This window comes from Ichthyophthirius multifiliis (genome assembly GCF_000220395.1).
Source record: "Ichthyophthirius multifiliis unplaced genomic scaffold scaff_1120509250199, whole genome shotgun sequence".
Lineage (NCBI taxonomy): Eukaryota > Ciliophora > Oligohymenophorea > Hymenostomatida > Ichthyophthirius > Ichthyophthirius multifiliis.
In genome coordinates this window covers 1-13,019 of record NW_004086977.1, presented here as the reverse complement: position 1 = coordinate 13,019, position 13,019 = coordinate 1, and the positions used below count along the sequence as shown (strand labels likewise).

Below are 13,019 nucleotides of genomic sequence, written 5' to 3'. Positions count from 1 at the left end.
ATATTTTAATTTTTAGAAAATAAAATTAAATAATAATAATTTAATATTAATAACTATGCTCAAATAGTATTTTTATTAAATTTATTGAATTAATGATTATAATTATTATATTCTAAAATTAAATTTATTCATGCTATTTATTAAAAAAAGAAAATTATATAATTATATAAATTGATTTATAAAAAATAAAATATCTAGAAATTTTATATATATTAAATAAATTAATTTTTATAATATTCTTTTTTATTAAAAAAGAATATTAATATATAATATTTAATTTTTAAAAAATTTCATTATAAGAATAATGATATAATTTTTATTATATTTATAAAATAAGATAATCATATAATTTTTTATATTTTAAATAATGATATTTTCAATTAATTTATTAAAAATTAATTATTATTCTAGCTAAAATTATTTTTTATAATATATTCATTTTATATAATCATGAACATGATTATAATTATTACTTTTTAGTATTATTTTTTTAAAAATTGCTATCAAAAATTATAAGGACATAATCCATTTTTATTCGCCTTTTATTTTTTTTCAATTGTGTATTTGAAAAAAGAAAATATAGAAATAATAACGATAAATAGTAATATATTTATAATTAATTTTGAAAAATTGACGTTTTTAATTATTAAAAATAAAACATTGCAAAATCAAAATATAAAAAAATAACAATTAAAAATACAAAATTAGTAATTATTATAAAAATTACATATATATAATATTATTATTACTTAAAAATTAAGGATATTGTGAGATATTAATAAAGATAAAGCTCTTTAATTTAATATTAAGAATTTTAAAGAAATCTCTTATATTGTTCAAGGAGGAAATAAATAAAAAGATCTAATTTTAATTTATAGAATAATGTACTAATGTGATTCAAAAGAATAATCTTATTATGATAGTTATAATAGTGTATGCTTGAAATATGAGCAATTAATTGATAAAGTGAATATTAAAAAATAAAAAGGCCAACAATCTAATTATTAAACGTGATTTAGATGATAGTTATAATGATGAAGTGAAGAAGCTAAATATAATTTATACTCAGATATAGTTTAAATTATAAATATATAACCGAAAGCTTAAATATAATTATTCTTAGAACTATTATTTAAAGAATGATAAAAATAAATATGGTAAACAAGCAAGTAACACCAAATAAAAACAATAAATAGTATATTGATGTTATTTTTTTCAATTATTGATAATTATGAATATTTACAAATTAAAGAATTTCGAAGTCAAATATAATAAAATTTTATCTTCCCAGATTAAATACACAATTTATTGGAATAATATAATTTATGTAAAATTAATATTATAGTTTTCAGATTTTCAAATTAGTGAATTTATGGAAATTACTCAAATTAATGCCTGAATAATAATATAAAAGATAAAATATGGTCAGTTTAAAATTACTTGAATCAAAAAAATAAATTTTATTGTTAATTCTTTAGGCCTACCTTTTTAATTTCAAATAATTAATAAAGTTGTAAGGAAAATACTTCCAAAAGCAAAACTGCGCGGAGAGTGTAAAAGTCGATATTATTATTTTTATAATAGTCTATATTATGTTCTACTTTATATGCTAAATGTGTAACTTCTACAAATGAAGGATTCTGCTCTTTATTTTAAGCTAGTTATTATTTTTATTTAACAAATGAGAAATTTATATACTAAAAAAAGTATAATTGTTAATAAATGTGATTAAAATAGAATATGTTAAGAATTTATTATTAAAGACATTTATTTAAATGTTTCCAAATAATTTTAAGTCTGTTCAAATATATTTGTAATACTTTAATTTTATCAACTATAAAATTTAGAGGTAAGGTGGGGGGAGAGGGAAAGTATAATAAATTTACACACAAGATTATAGAATCTAGATGATTAAGATATACAAAAAAAGAAGATATATTATAGATATTTAGATTTGTAATTAAATTAGATAACTAAATTAAGTTTTAAATATAGTTCTAGTATTATGTTTAACTTTTTCTAGACATTTCATATAAAGGAAAGTTATTAGATAATCAAGATGATGTGTAAGAAGCTAAATTTATGATATATAAACATAAGATTTATCAGTTTAAATTTAATTAGAATTCGAAAAAAACTAATAAGTAATTATAGTTTATGTCTATGAAAATTAAAAAATTTAACTAATGGAAAAAGTATATTATTAGATGAAAGTAATAGAATCTTTGTCGAATTTAAAGTTGAATGAGCCAAAGTAAATTCATTAATGTTAACTTATAAGATATTATAAATGATAATATTATTTTTTGTAAATTTTATGAATACGCAAATTTTATTAAATATGTAGATTAAAAAAAATAAAAAAGAGGAAGGAAAATTAAATAAATTAACTGAAAAGGATTGTTGCGATTATTACTGTAAAGAAAAAAATTAAAATTTTCATACTATAATTATTATTATTATTCTAATACCAAAAATAAATATATAAATGAAAAATATTAATTATTATATTATTATTTGTAAGAAATAAATATTATTATGAAAAATAATAAAGAACTTTGTTTATGAAGAATATTTTCAAATAGATGAGAAGCAAAAAAAATAAAAAGTGACTTTTAAAAATAATATAGAAATACAAGAAAAATATAATATATATTAATAATATGTAAGATATTTAAAAATTATTATATATAAATATATAAATTTATATATATATGAATATATTATTTATATTTATATAAAGATTTTTATTAATATTATTTATATTTTTTTATTTTTAATTTAATTTTCATTATATATTTATTTTATTTTTATATATTATTTTTTTTAATTAATTATAAATATCGAAAATACTAATTAATTGTTTATTGATTAAGATCTTTTAAAAAATAAAATAATAACTAAAAATCATGTGAAAATTTAATAGATATATTTATGTTTAAAATATATATTATAAGGATTATAGAATAGTTAACTATTATAGTATTTAAAGTTCATATCATAATCTTTTATTTATTAATAATATATATCTTTATCCTTAATATTATATATATATAATATGGATATTTAAAAATTTAATATTTTTTTTATAAAAATTATTAATTCTTTATAATAATTAATTTAGTTTATCATATTTTTTTCTATTTTATCTTTTTTTAATAATAATATTTTTATATAATAGAATTTTTTTTTTTCATACTTTTATAAAATAAATAATAATTATAATTTTTTATTACTAAAAATATTTATATATTATATTAAAAAAAATATATTTATATGTATATAAAAATATATTTTTTTTATTTGTAAAAGTATATAATATAATTAAAAAAAAAATATTCTTTTTATAATCTATAAAATAATATATTATATATAGAATATTCTTTTTTATATTTATAAAAGAATTATCTAATTTTGAAAGTATAATTATATATTAAAAAGAATTAATATAATTAAAATAATTTATTATATAATTAATAATAGAAATAATATTTAATAATTGGCAATATCTAATTTAAGTATAATAATATTGTAGAAAATATATATACATTTTTTGAATAAATATAATAATAATTTTATAATTTTATATTGATTAAATTATTAAATAATTTTTATTTTTAATATTATTTTTTGCAAAATTAGTTTTAAAAAAAATTCTTATTAAATTATAATAATAAATAATTGAATATAAATTAATTTAAATTGTTTGAATATAATTGATTTTTTTTATTTACTAATTATAATAAATTATTTTGTAATTTAAAAAAAAATGAGAAAAAACGAAATCTTAAATAAAAGAAAAAACTAAATTAAAATGACAAGATAAAGCAGAAAAAATAATTTTATTCAAGGAAAAAACGTAAATTAAAAAAAAATTAATTATTGTAAATAATCTTTATATTATGTTTTTCATGAAATAGAAACTATAACATTAACTTTTAGCTAGTTAATTAGGGGAATATTCTTAACTATGCAAATCTATAAATGTAAATTTTATATATAGAGAATGAAATATTAAGATTCACTAAAATATTAATGACCAATAATTTTATAATTAAAATATAAAATAAAATACTAAAATTACTATTAAAAAAATATTATATATGAATATGTATTAGTATTTATATTTAATATAAATATAAAATTCAAAAAAAAATTCAGATAAATGAAAATATTAAATATTTTTTATTATATATAAATAAATATATATATTATTTAAATTTAATTATATATTTATATTTAAAAAAAAAATATATTTTTATATATATTTATGTACATATATTTTTATTTATATTATAAATATCTATTCTTTTAATTTTTTTTTTTTATATTTTTTATATTTATTATATTTTCATTTATTTTTAAACATTTTAAATATCTTTTTCAATTTTTTTTTTAAATATTTGTTTTAATCAATTTCTTATTTAAACACTTTAAATAACTTTATTTATGAAATTCAATGTTTATTAATTTAATTCTATTTTTTATAAATAACTATATTTTTTTTTTAGTTATCAATCATTTATTATTATATTTTTTATTTTCATTTATATTAATAATTATTTTTTTATTTTAAAACTATTTTTTTTTTTATTAAATAATTATTTTTATAATCTTAATATATATTATATTTAAGTTAATATTTACAAATATTCAATAATTTATTTTTTCAAAAATTAAGAACAATTAAAAAAAAAAATTATTTAGCTTAAAATAAAAACATAAAACATATATAAATTTTATTAAAATATAAAAAAGATTTATTTTTAAAATTAAATTAAAATACATACCAAACTTAAAATGTTAGCTTTTAAAAATTTAAGAAAAAAGCAATATATTCATTTGCATATTTAATATTATAAAACAAATATCAAGCCTCGTAAATAAAAAAATTCACAAACAAAAAAAGAAATATTTTTTTGTTTTAAATTAAAGTTGAAGAAATTCCTAATTTTGTTAAAAAAGAAGAAGAAATTCTAGAATATTGGCAATAAATAGATGCTTTTGGACAATAACTAAAAAAAACAAAGCATTATCCGCCTTTTACATTTTATGATGGTCCTCCTTTTGCAACCGGTCTACCTCATTACGGGAATTTATTAGCAGGAACAATAAAAGTTATATTAAAAAAATATTTTGTAAAAAAAAAAAAAAGGATACAATATGTAGATATGCATCATAAAATGGAAGATATGTAGAAAGAAGATTTGGATGGGATTGTCATGGTTTACCGATTGAATATGAAATAGACAAAAAATTAAATATAAAAACGCGAAAAGAAGTTTTAGATGTATAAAATAAAATAAGCATATATACTAATAAATATATGTATATATATAAATATATAATATATATAAAATATATATATATTTATTTATATTATTTACTTATTATAAAGATGGGTATAGAAAAATATAATTAAGAATGTCGAAATATAGTAATGAGATATAGTAAAGAATGGAGGCATATAGTAAATAGGTTTGGTAGGTAACATATATATACACATATATATCATTAATATTATTTTTATTAATTAGATGGGTAGATTTCGATAATGATTACAAAACATTAGATATAAAATATATGGAATCATGTTGGTATGTATTTAAATAATTATTTTAGAAAGGTTTAGTATATCGCGGTTGTAGAATAATGCCATATTCAAATGGATGTGCTACTGTTTTGTCCAATTTCGAAACTCAGTAAAATTATAAAGAGGTTTTAGATCCTTCTTTGTATATTTGCTTTAGTTTAAAAAACGAGCCGGATACTAAATTAGTTGCTTGGACTACTACTCCTTGGACTTTGACTAGTAATTTAATGCTGGGTGTAAATTCAAAGATTAAATATGCCAAAGTTGAAGATTTAAAAAGTGGGAAGAAATATATTTTGGCTTAGTCGAGGCTTTTGGAGAGTATTTATAAGAAAAGTGATGAGTTTGTAGTTTTGGAAGTTTTGGAAGGAAAATAATTGGAAAATTTAGAATATGAACCTTTGTTTGATTATTTTATTGACAGAAAAATAAATGGATGTTTTAAAGTACTTTTGGCTGATTTTGTTTAGGAAAATACAGGAACTGGAATCGTACATTTAGCACCAGGTTTCGGAGAGGATGACTACAAGGCTTGTTTATAAAAAGGAGTTATAAAGTCAGACAATCCACCTGTTCCAGTTGATGAGAATGGTTTTTTTACAAAAGAAATTAGAGATTTCTAAGGATAAAGTGTAAAAGAGAGTGAAAAAAACATAAGAAGATATTTAAAAGAAAAGGGAGTTTTAATAAAGGATGAGTAAATAAAACATAGCTATCCTTTCTGTTGGAGAAGTGACACTCCTTTAATTTACAAAGCTGTTTAATGCTGGTTTATTAAAGTTACAGAAATAAAATAATAACTAATATAGAATAATAAAAAAGCCTATTGGGTACCTAAATTTGCATAAGAAGGAAGATTTAATTCATGGCTAGAAAATGCCTAAGATTGGTGCTTTTCGAGAAGTAGATTTTGGGGTAATCCGATTCCATTATGGGTTTCGGAAGATGGAGAGGAAATCGTGTGTGTAGGAAGTATATAGGAATTAAAAGAATTAACTGGTAAAGATAATATATAAGATCTACATAGAGATTTTGTAGACAAATTAGTTATTTAAAGTAAATTAGGGAAAGGGACTTTGAGGAGAATTGATGAAGTTTTTGATTGTTGGTTTGAATCTGGATGTATGCCTTTTGCCTAGATTCATTATCCGTTTTCGGTTAATGAAAATAAATTTTAGGAAGTTTTTCCAGCTGATTTTATTGCAGAGGGGATTGACTAGACGAGGGGATGGTTTTATACTTTAAATGTAATATCTACAGCATTTAAAAATTCACATCCTTATAAAAATTTAATAGTTAATGGAATTGTTTTGGCTGCTGATGGCAAAAAAATGTCAAAATCTAAAAAAAATTACCCAGATCCTTTAGAAGTTGCAAATAGACATTCAGCAGATGCTATTAGATTATATATGGTAATTTATAAATTTATATTATATAAATGTAAATATATATTTAGATAAATTCACCTTTAGTAAGAGCTGAAGAACTCTGTTTTAAAGAAGAAGGTGTTTTTGGTGTTAGAAAAGATGTTTTTTTACCTTGGTATAATGCTTTAAAATTTTTAATATAGAATATATAAAGATATGAAAATTTAAATAATGAAAACTTCATTTTCGATGAAATAATAATAGAAGAAAAAAATATAACAAATCCGATGGATAAATGGATAATAGTAAAAATCAAATATATATATATATATATATATATATATATATATATATATATATATTATAATTATTTTTATATTTATATTTTTGCATATATATCTATTTATTTACTAAATATATAGATATCATGTTAAAATTTAATAATTTTCGTATAATAAGAAATGTAAAAATATCATTTATACACTGTAGTTCCTAAATTAGTACTTTTTTTGGAAAATTTAACTAATTGGTATATTCGTTTGAATCGAAATAGACTAAAAAATGAAACTTTAGAATAAAAAATGGCCTTAAATGTTCTTTTTTCTGTTATTTTGAATTCTATTATTTTAATGGCTCCATTTGTTCCCTTAATTACTGAAAGCTTTTATTAGAATTTAAAGGTTTTTTTATCTCCTATTTCAGTTTATAATTAAAATTCTCTACATTTTTTACAAATGCCCTAACCTAAAAATAATGTTTTGGATCTTTAAATTGAAGAGAGTTTTCTTAGAATGCAAAAAATTATAAATTTGGGAAGGTTTTTGAGAGAAAGCAAGAAGATTTCTTTAAAATAAACTGTTTCTTAATTAAAAATAGTGTCGAAAAATCCTTAATTCAACTCTTCTATTAATAACTATTTACAATATATAAAAGAAGAAGTAAATGTAGAAGAAATAATAATATAAAATGACGAAAGTGCATACATAGATACAAAAGTTGTACCAAAACATCGAAATTTGGGACAAAAATTGTAATAAAAATACACCAAAGAGTTAAAAGAAGCTCTTTAAAATCTCTCAAATAAACAAATAAAAGAATTATAAGAAAAAGGGAAAATTAATATATTATAAAATGAGTTATTATTTGAAGATTTTAATGTATAAAAAGAAATAAAGAAGGAATTTTTAAAGGAAAGAAATATTGAAGTTGATGATGATTTTGTAATTGTGATTGATTTTAGTCAAAATTAAGAGATGAAAAGTAAAGGAATTATAAGAGAATTCTGTAGCAAAATACAGAAAGTAAAAAAATAAAGTAAAATTTAGTCTAATATGGAGATTTTGGTTAGTGTGGATTTTGGTAAAAATTAAAATGTAAAAAATGAAATTATGAAAAATATTTAAATTGTATAAAAAAACATTAATTGTAATGTTATTTTGGTAGATGAATAAAAATAAGAAAATTTAAATTATAAAAATGCTATTGGATCTTAATAAAAGTTTTAAATTGATTAAGAAGAAGTTATTATTTAATTTTTTTATGTTTGAGATTATTTTGTTGTCATTTTTTTTTTTTTTTTTATATTTTAAAAAATATATTAATTAAAATTTTATTTTAGTAATTTTTTGTTTATTTTTTTTGTTTGAAACAAAAAAATTATTTTAAGAATTTTTTTATTTTTTTATGAATTTTTTTATTTTTTTAAGAATTTTTTTATTTTTTTTTTAATAAAAAAATTTAATTTAGAAATTTTTTTTTTATTTTAAGAATATCTTATATACATTCATTATCTTTAATAAAATAAAAAATTCAAGCTATTTTTTTCTTTATATTTATAACTTTTCGATAAGAATTTACAAAAACTTTTTTTAAGAAATTTTTAAATTTAGAATAATAAGAAGTAGCAGGCTTTTTTTTTAATAAATAAACATATTTTTTATCTTTATTGATTTTTTTTAAATTGTTGGACTTTTTTATTATTTTTTTTTGTTCTTTTAAATAAAAAAAATCACTTTCAATATTCGAAAATGACATTCTTTAAATATTTTCTTCTTCATTTAATTACATAAAAGTTAAAATAGGCCATTCTTAAAAATATTTACTTTAAAAAATTACTTCAAAAATTTAATCTTTAAAGAATAAATCAACACATTTATATGTTATTTCATTGAAATATTAATTATTTATTCCCCAAATTTTATTTCCTAGTACTTTTTCTTTATAAAATTAAGCATTTTTAGGTAATTCTTTCCAAATAAATAAAGGTAAATCTCTAAAATAAATATAGAAAAGTAGATATCCTAATGAAATTTTATCAACATAGCTACTTTAGTATATATAAGTAGCTTCTTTTTGTATGTTTTGTTTATAATTTAACAATAAGTATTAATTTTATTCAAATGCATTTAAGAAATTTTCTTTTTTTTGTAAAATGATTCATTGTAATTTTAATTTATAAATAATGATTTTTCACCAAAAAATGAAAGATAATTAATCTATTCATTTATCTCTTAAATTTTTTTTTATAAAATTTAATAATTTCTTTAATTATTTTCTAATTCTGAAAAAAAAAAAAACTTTAATTTTATTCTAGAAAATCCTAAAAAGACTCTTTTTTTTTCAATAAAAAAGATTATTTTTCAATTAAATTTTAATTAAGTAAATTTTATTCTTCCTAAAAGTAAAAATCTTCTTCTTTTTTTAAATCATCCTTTTGTTCTTGTAGTAATTTCATTTTTTTTTCCAAAAAAAAAATATTTTTGATTATTTATTAACAAAAAAAATCTTAAAAAACTTAATTGTTTTACCATTCTTATTATTTATTTTCTAAAAAATTAACTCTTTTTATTATTTCTAAAGGCTAATATAATAAAGTGCCTTCAATTTTTCTCTCTGATTTCGAAAAATAAACCGCTGATCCAAAATCACCTATTTTTGCTATGTTTTTTTCTGATATAAATATATTTTCCATTTTCAAATCTCTATGAACTATATGCTCTTTTTCTAATATTTAAACACTTTCGGTTATATATTAAAACCAAGTCATTATTAACATATTATTTACATTTTTTAGGTTATCTACTAATGTTTTTTTTTCGCAATATTCAGTTATTATATAATATTTTTCTGTTTCAGGTTTATGTATTAAATCGTATATTTTTAAAAATCTATTCGGGTATTTATTTTCTAAATAAGTTTAGAAATAATACTCTGTGAAAGCGTTTTTTTCAAATCTTTTGTGAAGCTTTTTTATTGCTACTTTAAACTATGTTGATATTTATTGACCTTTATAAACTTTAGAATTTTTTGAGGAAAATAAAAGGTCTTATTCATTATAAATGTAATTTTCATTGAGATTAATTGTATTTTATTATTATTCCATTTTTTATATATATTTTTCTTTATTTTTTTTATTTTATTTGTTTATAAAAAGTTTATATTAAATAAATTCTAATATTTATTGTTTTTGCTAAATATATTTTTTTTAATTATAATTAATATTTTAGTAAAATTTTAAAAAAATTCTATTTAAATTTTTAAATACATAAAGTATTTATATATGTTTTTATTAAAAAATATTGATAAAATATATATATTTAATCTATCATTTTTCTTATATTTTTTATTTAGCTTTTTCAACTAATTCATTTAGTTTTCCTTTTTCAGCTGTAATTTTTAATAATTCAAAAATAAAAGGGATATAATTATGTTTTCTTCTTTCATTTTCAATCTTATTTAATATATAAAAATAAAAAATTAATTTTTAAAAAATATAAAAATAAATATATAATTTACTTAATAATTTTTATTTTTTTATATTTCTTCTTCTATAATTAATTTTTATGTAGTTATTTAACTATTTAATGAGTTTATTTATTACAAAGCTATATTAAGATCTAAACTTAAACAAATATTTTATTATCCTTCATCTTCCATCATTTTTAATTTCTAATTAAAATATAAGAAAATATAAATAAATATATATAAATATATATAAAAATATATATATATATATATATATATATATATTTATATATATATCTAATTATATAATTATTTCTTTTTATAATTTTTTTATTATTTTTTTACTATTTTTTATAAACAATTTTATTATTTTATTATAGAAAAAACTAAAAACTATAAATAATTTTTTCTTTATATTATTTTGTTAATTGATTTATTTATTTTTTAAAAAATTATATAAAAATCATTAAAATTTAAAATATATATATATATTATCTTTTTAATATATTATTTACTAAATTTTAATAATCTGCTTCTTACATTTCATTTAATTAATATTAATTACTCTTCAAGTAATTATATAAATAACTTTTTTATCTTTCATATTCATTTATTAATTATTCACTCTAAATATTTAATAAAAGATATAATATATTAAAAAATAAAAAAAACCATATATTTTTTATCTTTTGTAATTGCTAAAAGATTAAATCTAACTTCATCTTAACTATATCTTTTTTTATATTAATATTTTTTTATTATTATTTGTAAAAAATAAAATAAAATACTTTTAAATTCTTTAATTTATTTCATTTCTTGCAATATTAATCCATTCGTCTTCATTTTCAAAAGATCCTACTAAAATAGGTCCTTATTAACATCCATCAATTTCATAGACTTTATTTTTAAAAGGAACGAAAGCAATGAAATGAAAAACATCATCTTTTTCAGTTGCAATTCTTTTTTTCTATTCTGTAAATACAAAAGGCTCTGGCCTAGAAAAAGAATTATGCACCTAATAACATATTTATTTATTTTTTAAGAAAAAAAAACAATAAAAAAATACTCTTTGTAATGTTTATTAATTAGAAATAGCTAATCCTTTCATTTAAGGATCTAAGCTTTAAGTAAATTATTTAAAATTATTTAATTCTTCACCAATTTCAATTACATCTTGTCTATTAAGTAAAACTGCAAGCAAAGCTTAGGTTGCGCATGCATTTTATATTACTTAATTAGCAAAAAATAAATCGGAATCATAATTTGTTAAAACTTCTCTTTTCTCCATTTTATTTGTCCATTTAAATAAAAATATCAAACCATATATAGGTTTTATATTTTCTAGTAATAATTCATCATCTAAAGTATATAACTCATCAACCTATACGTTTTTTACTCCTATATTTCTTATTAATTCTGTAAATACTCCAGGATCACTTTCTATTGTACACCAATCACCCCATTTTTTTTTATATATATATAATATATGTTTTTTTTATTTTTTTAATATTTATTTTTTATTTTTATTCGATGTAAAATATATTAATAATAAAATATCTTTTTAGTGTTTATTCTTATTTTAAAAAATTATTTTGAATTTTTTTTTATTTTTAATTAAAAAAAAAAGAATAAATATATTATTATATATATATATATATATATATATATATTTTATTTTAATTATTTATTTCATTATATTTATTTTATTAATTCTTCAAATGATGTATTAAGAAAATTTCCTTATTCATCTTTATCGTAACCCCAAGCAATAATATTCTCTTCTTAACTTTATTGATTTACTTTTTATCTTCTAATTGTAAATGAGGTTTTAATTGTTTTAATTTAGCTTTTTTATTAATCTAAATTAGATTTATTTTCATATTTTTATTCATAGTATTATCTTAGTTCTTAATAAGTATAATTTGATTTATTAAACTCATTTTAAAATATACATTTTTTTGATTATATTTATGAAGTTTTTTCACCTTATTAAAATATTGGAAGAGTTTTTATTTGAAACTATTATTTTCGAGAAAAATGTAATTTTTTTTAGATATTTATATTTGGTTAGGTTTTTATTTTTTTAGAATTATCTTATATTTATGAAAACTATTTTTATTAATTATTAGGATTTTTTTAATTCAAATTATTGACTGGAAAAATATTTTCCTTGTCCGGAAATATACTTGTTTATGGTCTTGGTTGTATTTTTTTATAGTAGAATATGTGTTAGTGGCTTGGTTATATGTTTTAATTTCTAATTTTTAAAAAATTTTAATTAGTTTAAAACATTTTTTTTTTTTTTTTTTTTATAA

At 16.6% G+C, this 13,019-nt stretch overlaps 2 protein-coding genes across 2 annotated transcripts, besides 28 other annotated features; one reads left to right on the top strand and one right to left on the bottom strand. All coding sequences in view use genetic code 6, as the record gives it.

The window, feature by feature from the left end:
- Nucleotides 1-2,681: 2,681 nt before the first annotated feature.
- Nucleotides 2,682-2,739: a microsatellite.
- Nucleotides 2,721-2,823: a microsatellite.
- Nucleotides 2,755-2,828: a microsatellite.
- Nucleotides 2,762-2,828: a microsatellite.
- Nucleotides 2,772-2,832: a microsatellite.
- Nucleotides 2,833-3,230: 398 nt separating this feature from the next.
- Nucleotides 3,231-3,284: a microsatellite.
- Nucleotides 3,238-3,289: a microsatellite.
- Nucleotides 3,248-3,296: a microsatellite.
- A 281-nt stretch (nucleotides 3,297-3,577) lies between these two features.
- Nucleotides 3,578-3,628: a microsatellite.
- Nucleotides 3,629-4,207: 579 nt separating this feature from the next.
- Nucleotides 4,208-4,243: a microsatellite.
- A 7-nt stretch (nucleotides 4,244-4,250) lies between these two features.
- Nucleotides 4,251-4,295: a microsatellite.
- Nucleotides 4,296-4,309: 14 nt separating this feature from the next.
- Nucleotides 4,310-4,352: a microsatellite.
- Nucleotides 4,322-4,352: a microsatellite.
- A 185-nt stretch (nucleotides 4,353-4,537) lies between these two features.
- Nucleotides 4,538-4,609: a microsatellite.
- Nucleotides 4,610-4,800: 191 nt separating this feature from the next.
- On the top strand, nucleotides 4,801-8,507 carry IMG5_055990 (isoleucyl-tRNA synthetase, putative; the record flags this gene model as incomplete). The annotated part of the gene is made up of 7 exons (XM_004037265.1): nucleotides 4,801-4,879; nucleotides 4,936-5,117; nucleotides 5,156-5,290; nucleotides 5,399-5,487; nucleotides 5,538-7,005; nucleotides 7,050-7,265; nucleotides 7,383-8,507. 7 exons carry the CDS (start codon nucleotides 4,801-4,803, stop codon nucleotides 8,505-8,507), a joined length of 3,294 nt encoding a protein of 1,097 aa, XP_004037313.1.
- Nucleotides 5,309-5,370: a microsatellite.
- Nucleotides 5,309-5,380: a microsatellite.
- Nucleotides 5,331-5,365: a microsatellite.
- Nucleotides 7,277-7,326: a microsatellite.
- Nucleotides 7,278-7,345: a microsatellite.
- A 112-nt stretch (nucleotides 8,508-8,619) lies between the features above and the next one.
- Nucleotides 8,620-8,683: a microsatellite.
- Nucleotides 8,684-10,685: 2,002 nt separating this feature from the next.
- IMG5_055980 (peptidase c12 family protein, putative) lies at nucleotides 10,686-11,992 on the bottom strand (the record flags this gene model as incomplete). The annotated part of the gene is made up of 7 exons (XM_004037264.1): nucleotides 10,686-10,690; nucleotides 10,756-10,787; nucleotides 10,841-10,908; nucleotides 11,220-11,330; nucleotides 11,377-11,437; nucleotides 11,493-11,719; nucleotides 11,771-11,992. The coding sequence occupies 7 exons, from the start codon at nucleotides 11,990-11,992 to the stop codon at nucleotides 10,686-10,688; spliced, it is 726 nt and encodes a 241-aa protein (XP_004037312.1).
- Nucleotides 10,915-10,986: a microsatellite.
- Nucleotides 10,915-11,000: a microsatellite.
- Nucleotides 10,928-11,001: a microsatellite.
- Nucleotides 10,960-11,017: a microsatellite.
- Nucleotides 11,021-11,057: a microsatellite.
- A 173-nt stretch (nucleotides 11,993-12,165) lies between the features above and the next one.
- Nucleotides 12,166-12,229: a microsatellite.
- A 107-nt stretch (nucleotides 12,230-12,336) lies between these two features.
- Nucleotides 12,337-12,374: a microsatellite.
- Nucleotides 12,370-12,413: a microsatellite.
- Between the last annotated feature and the right edge of the window lie 606 nt (nucleotides 12,414-13,019).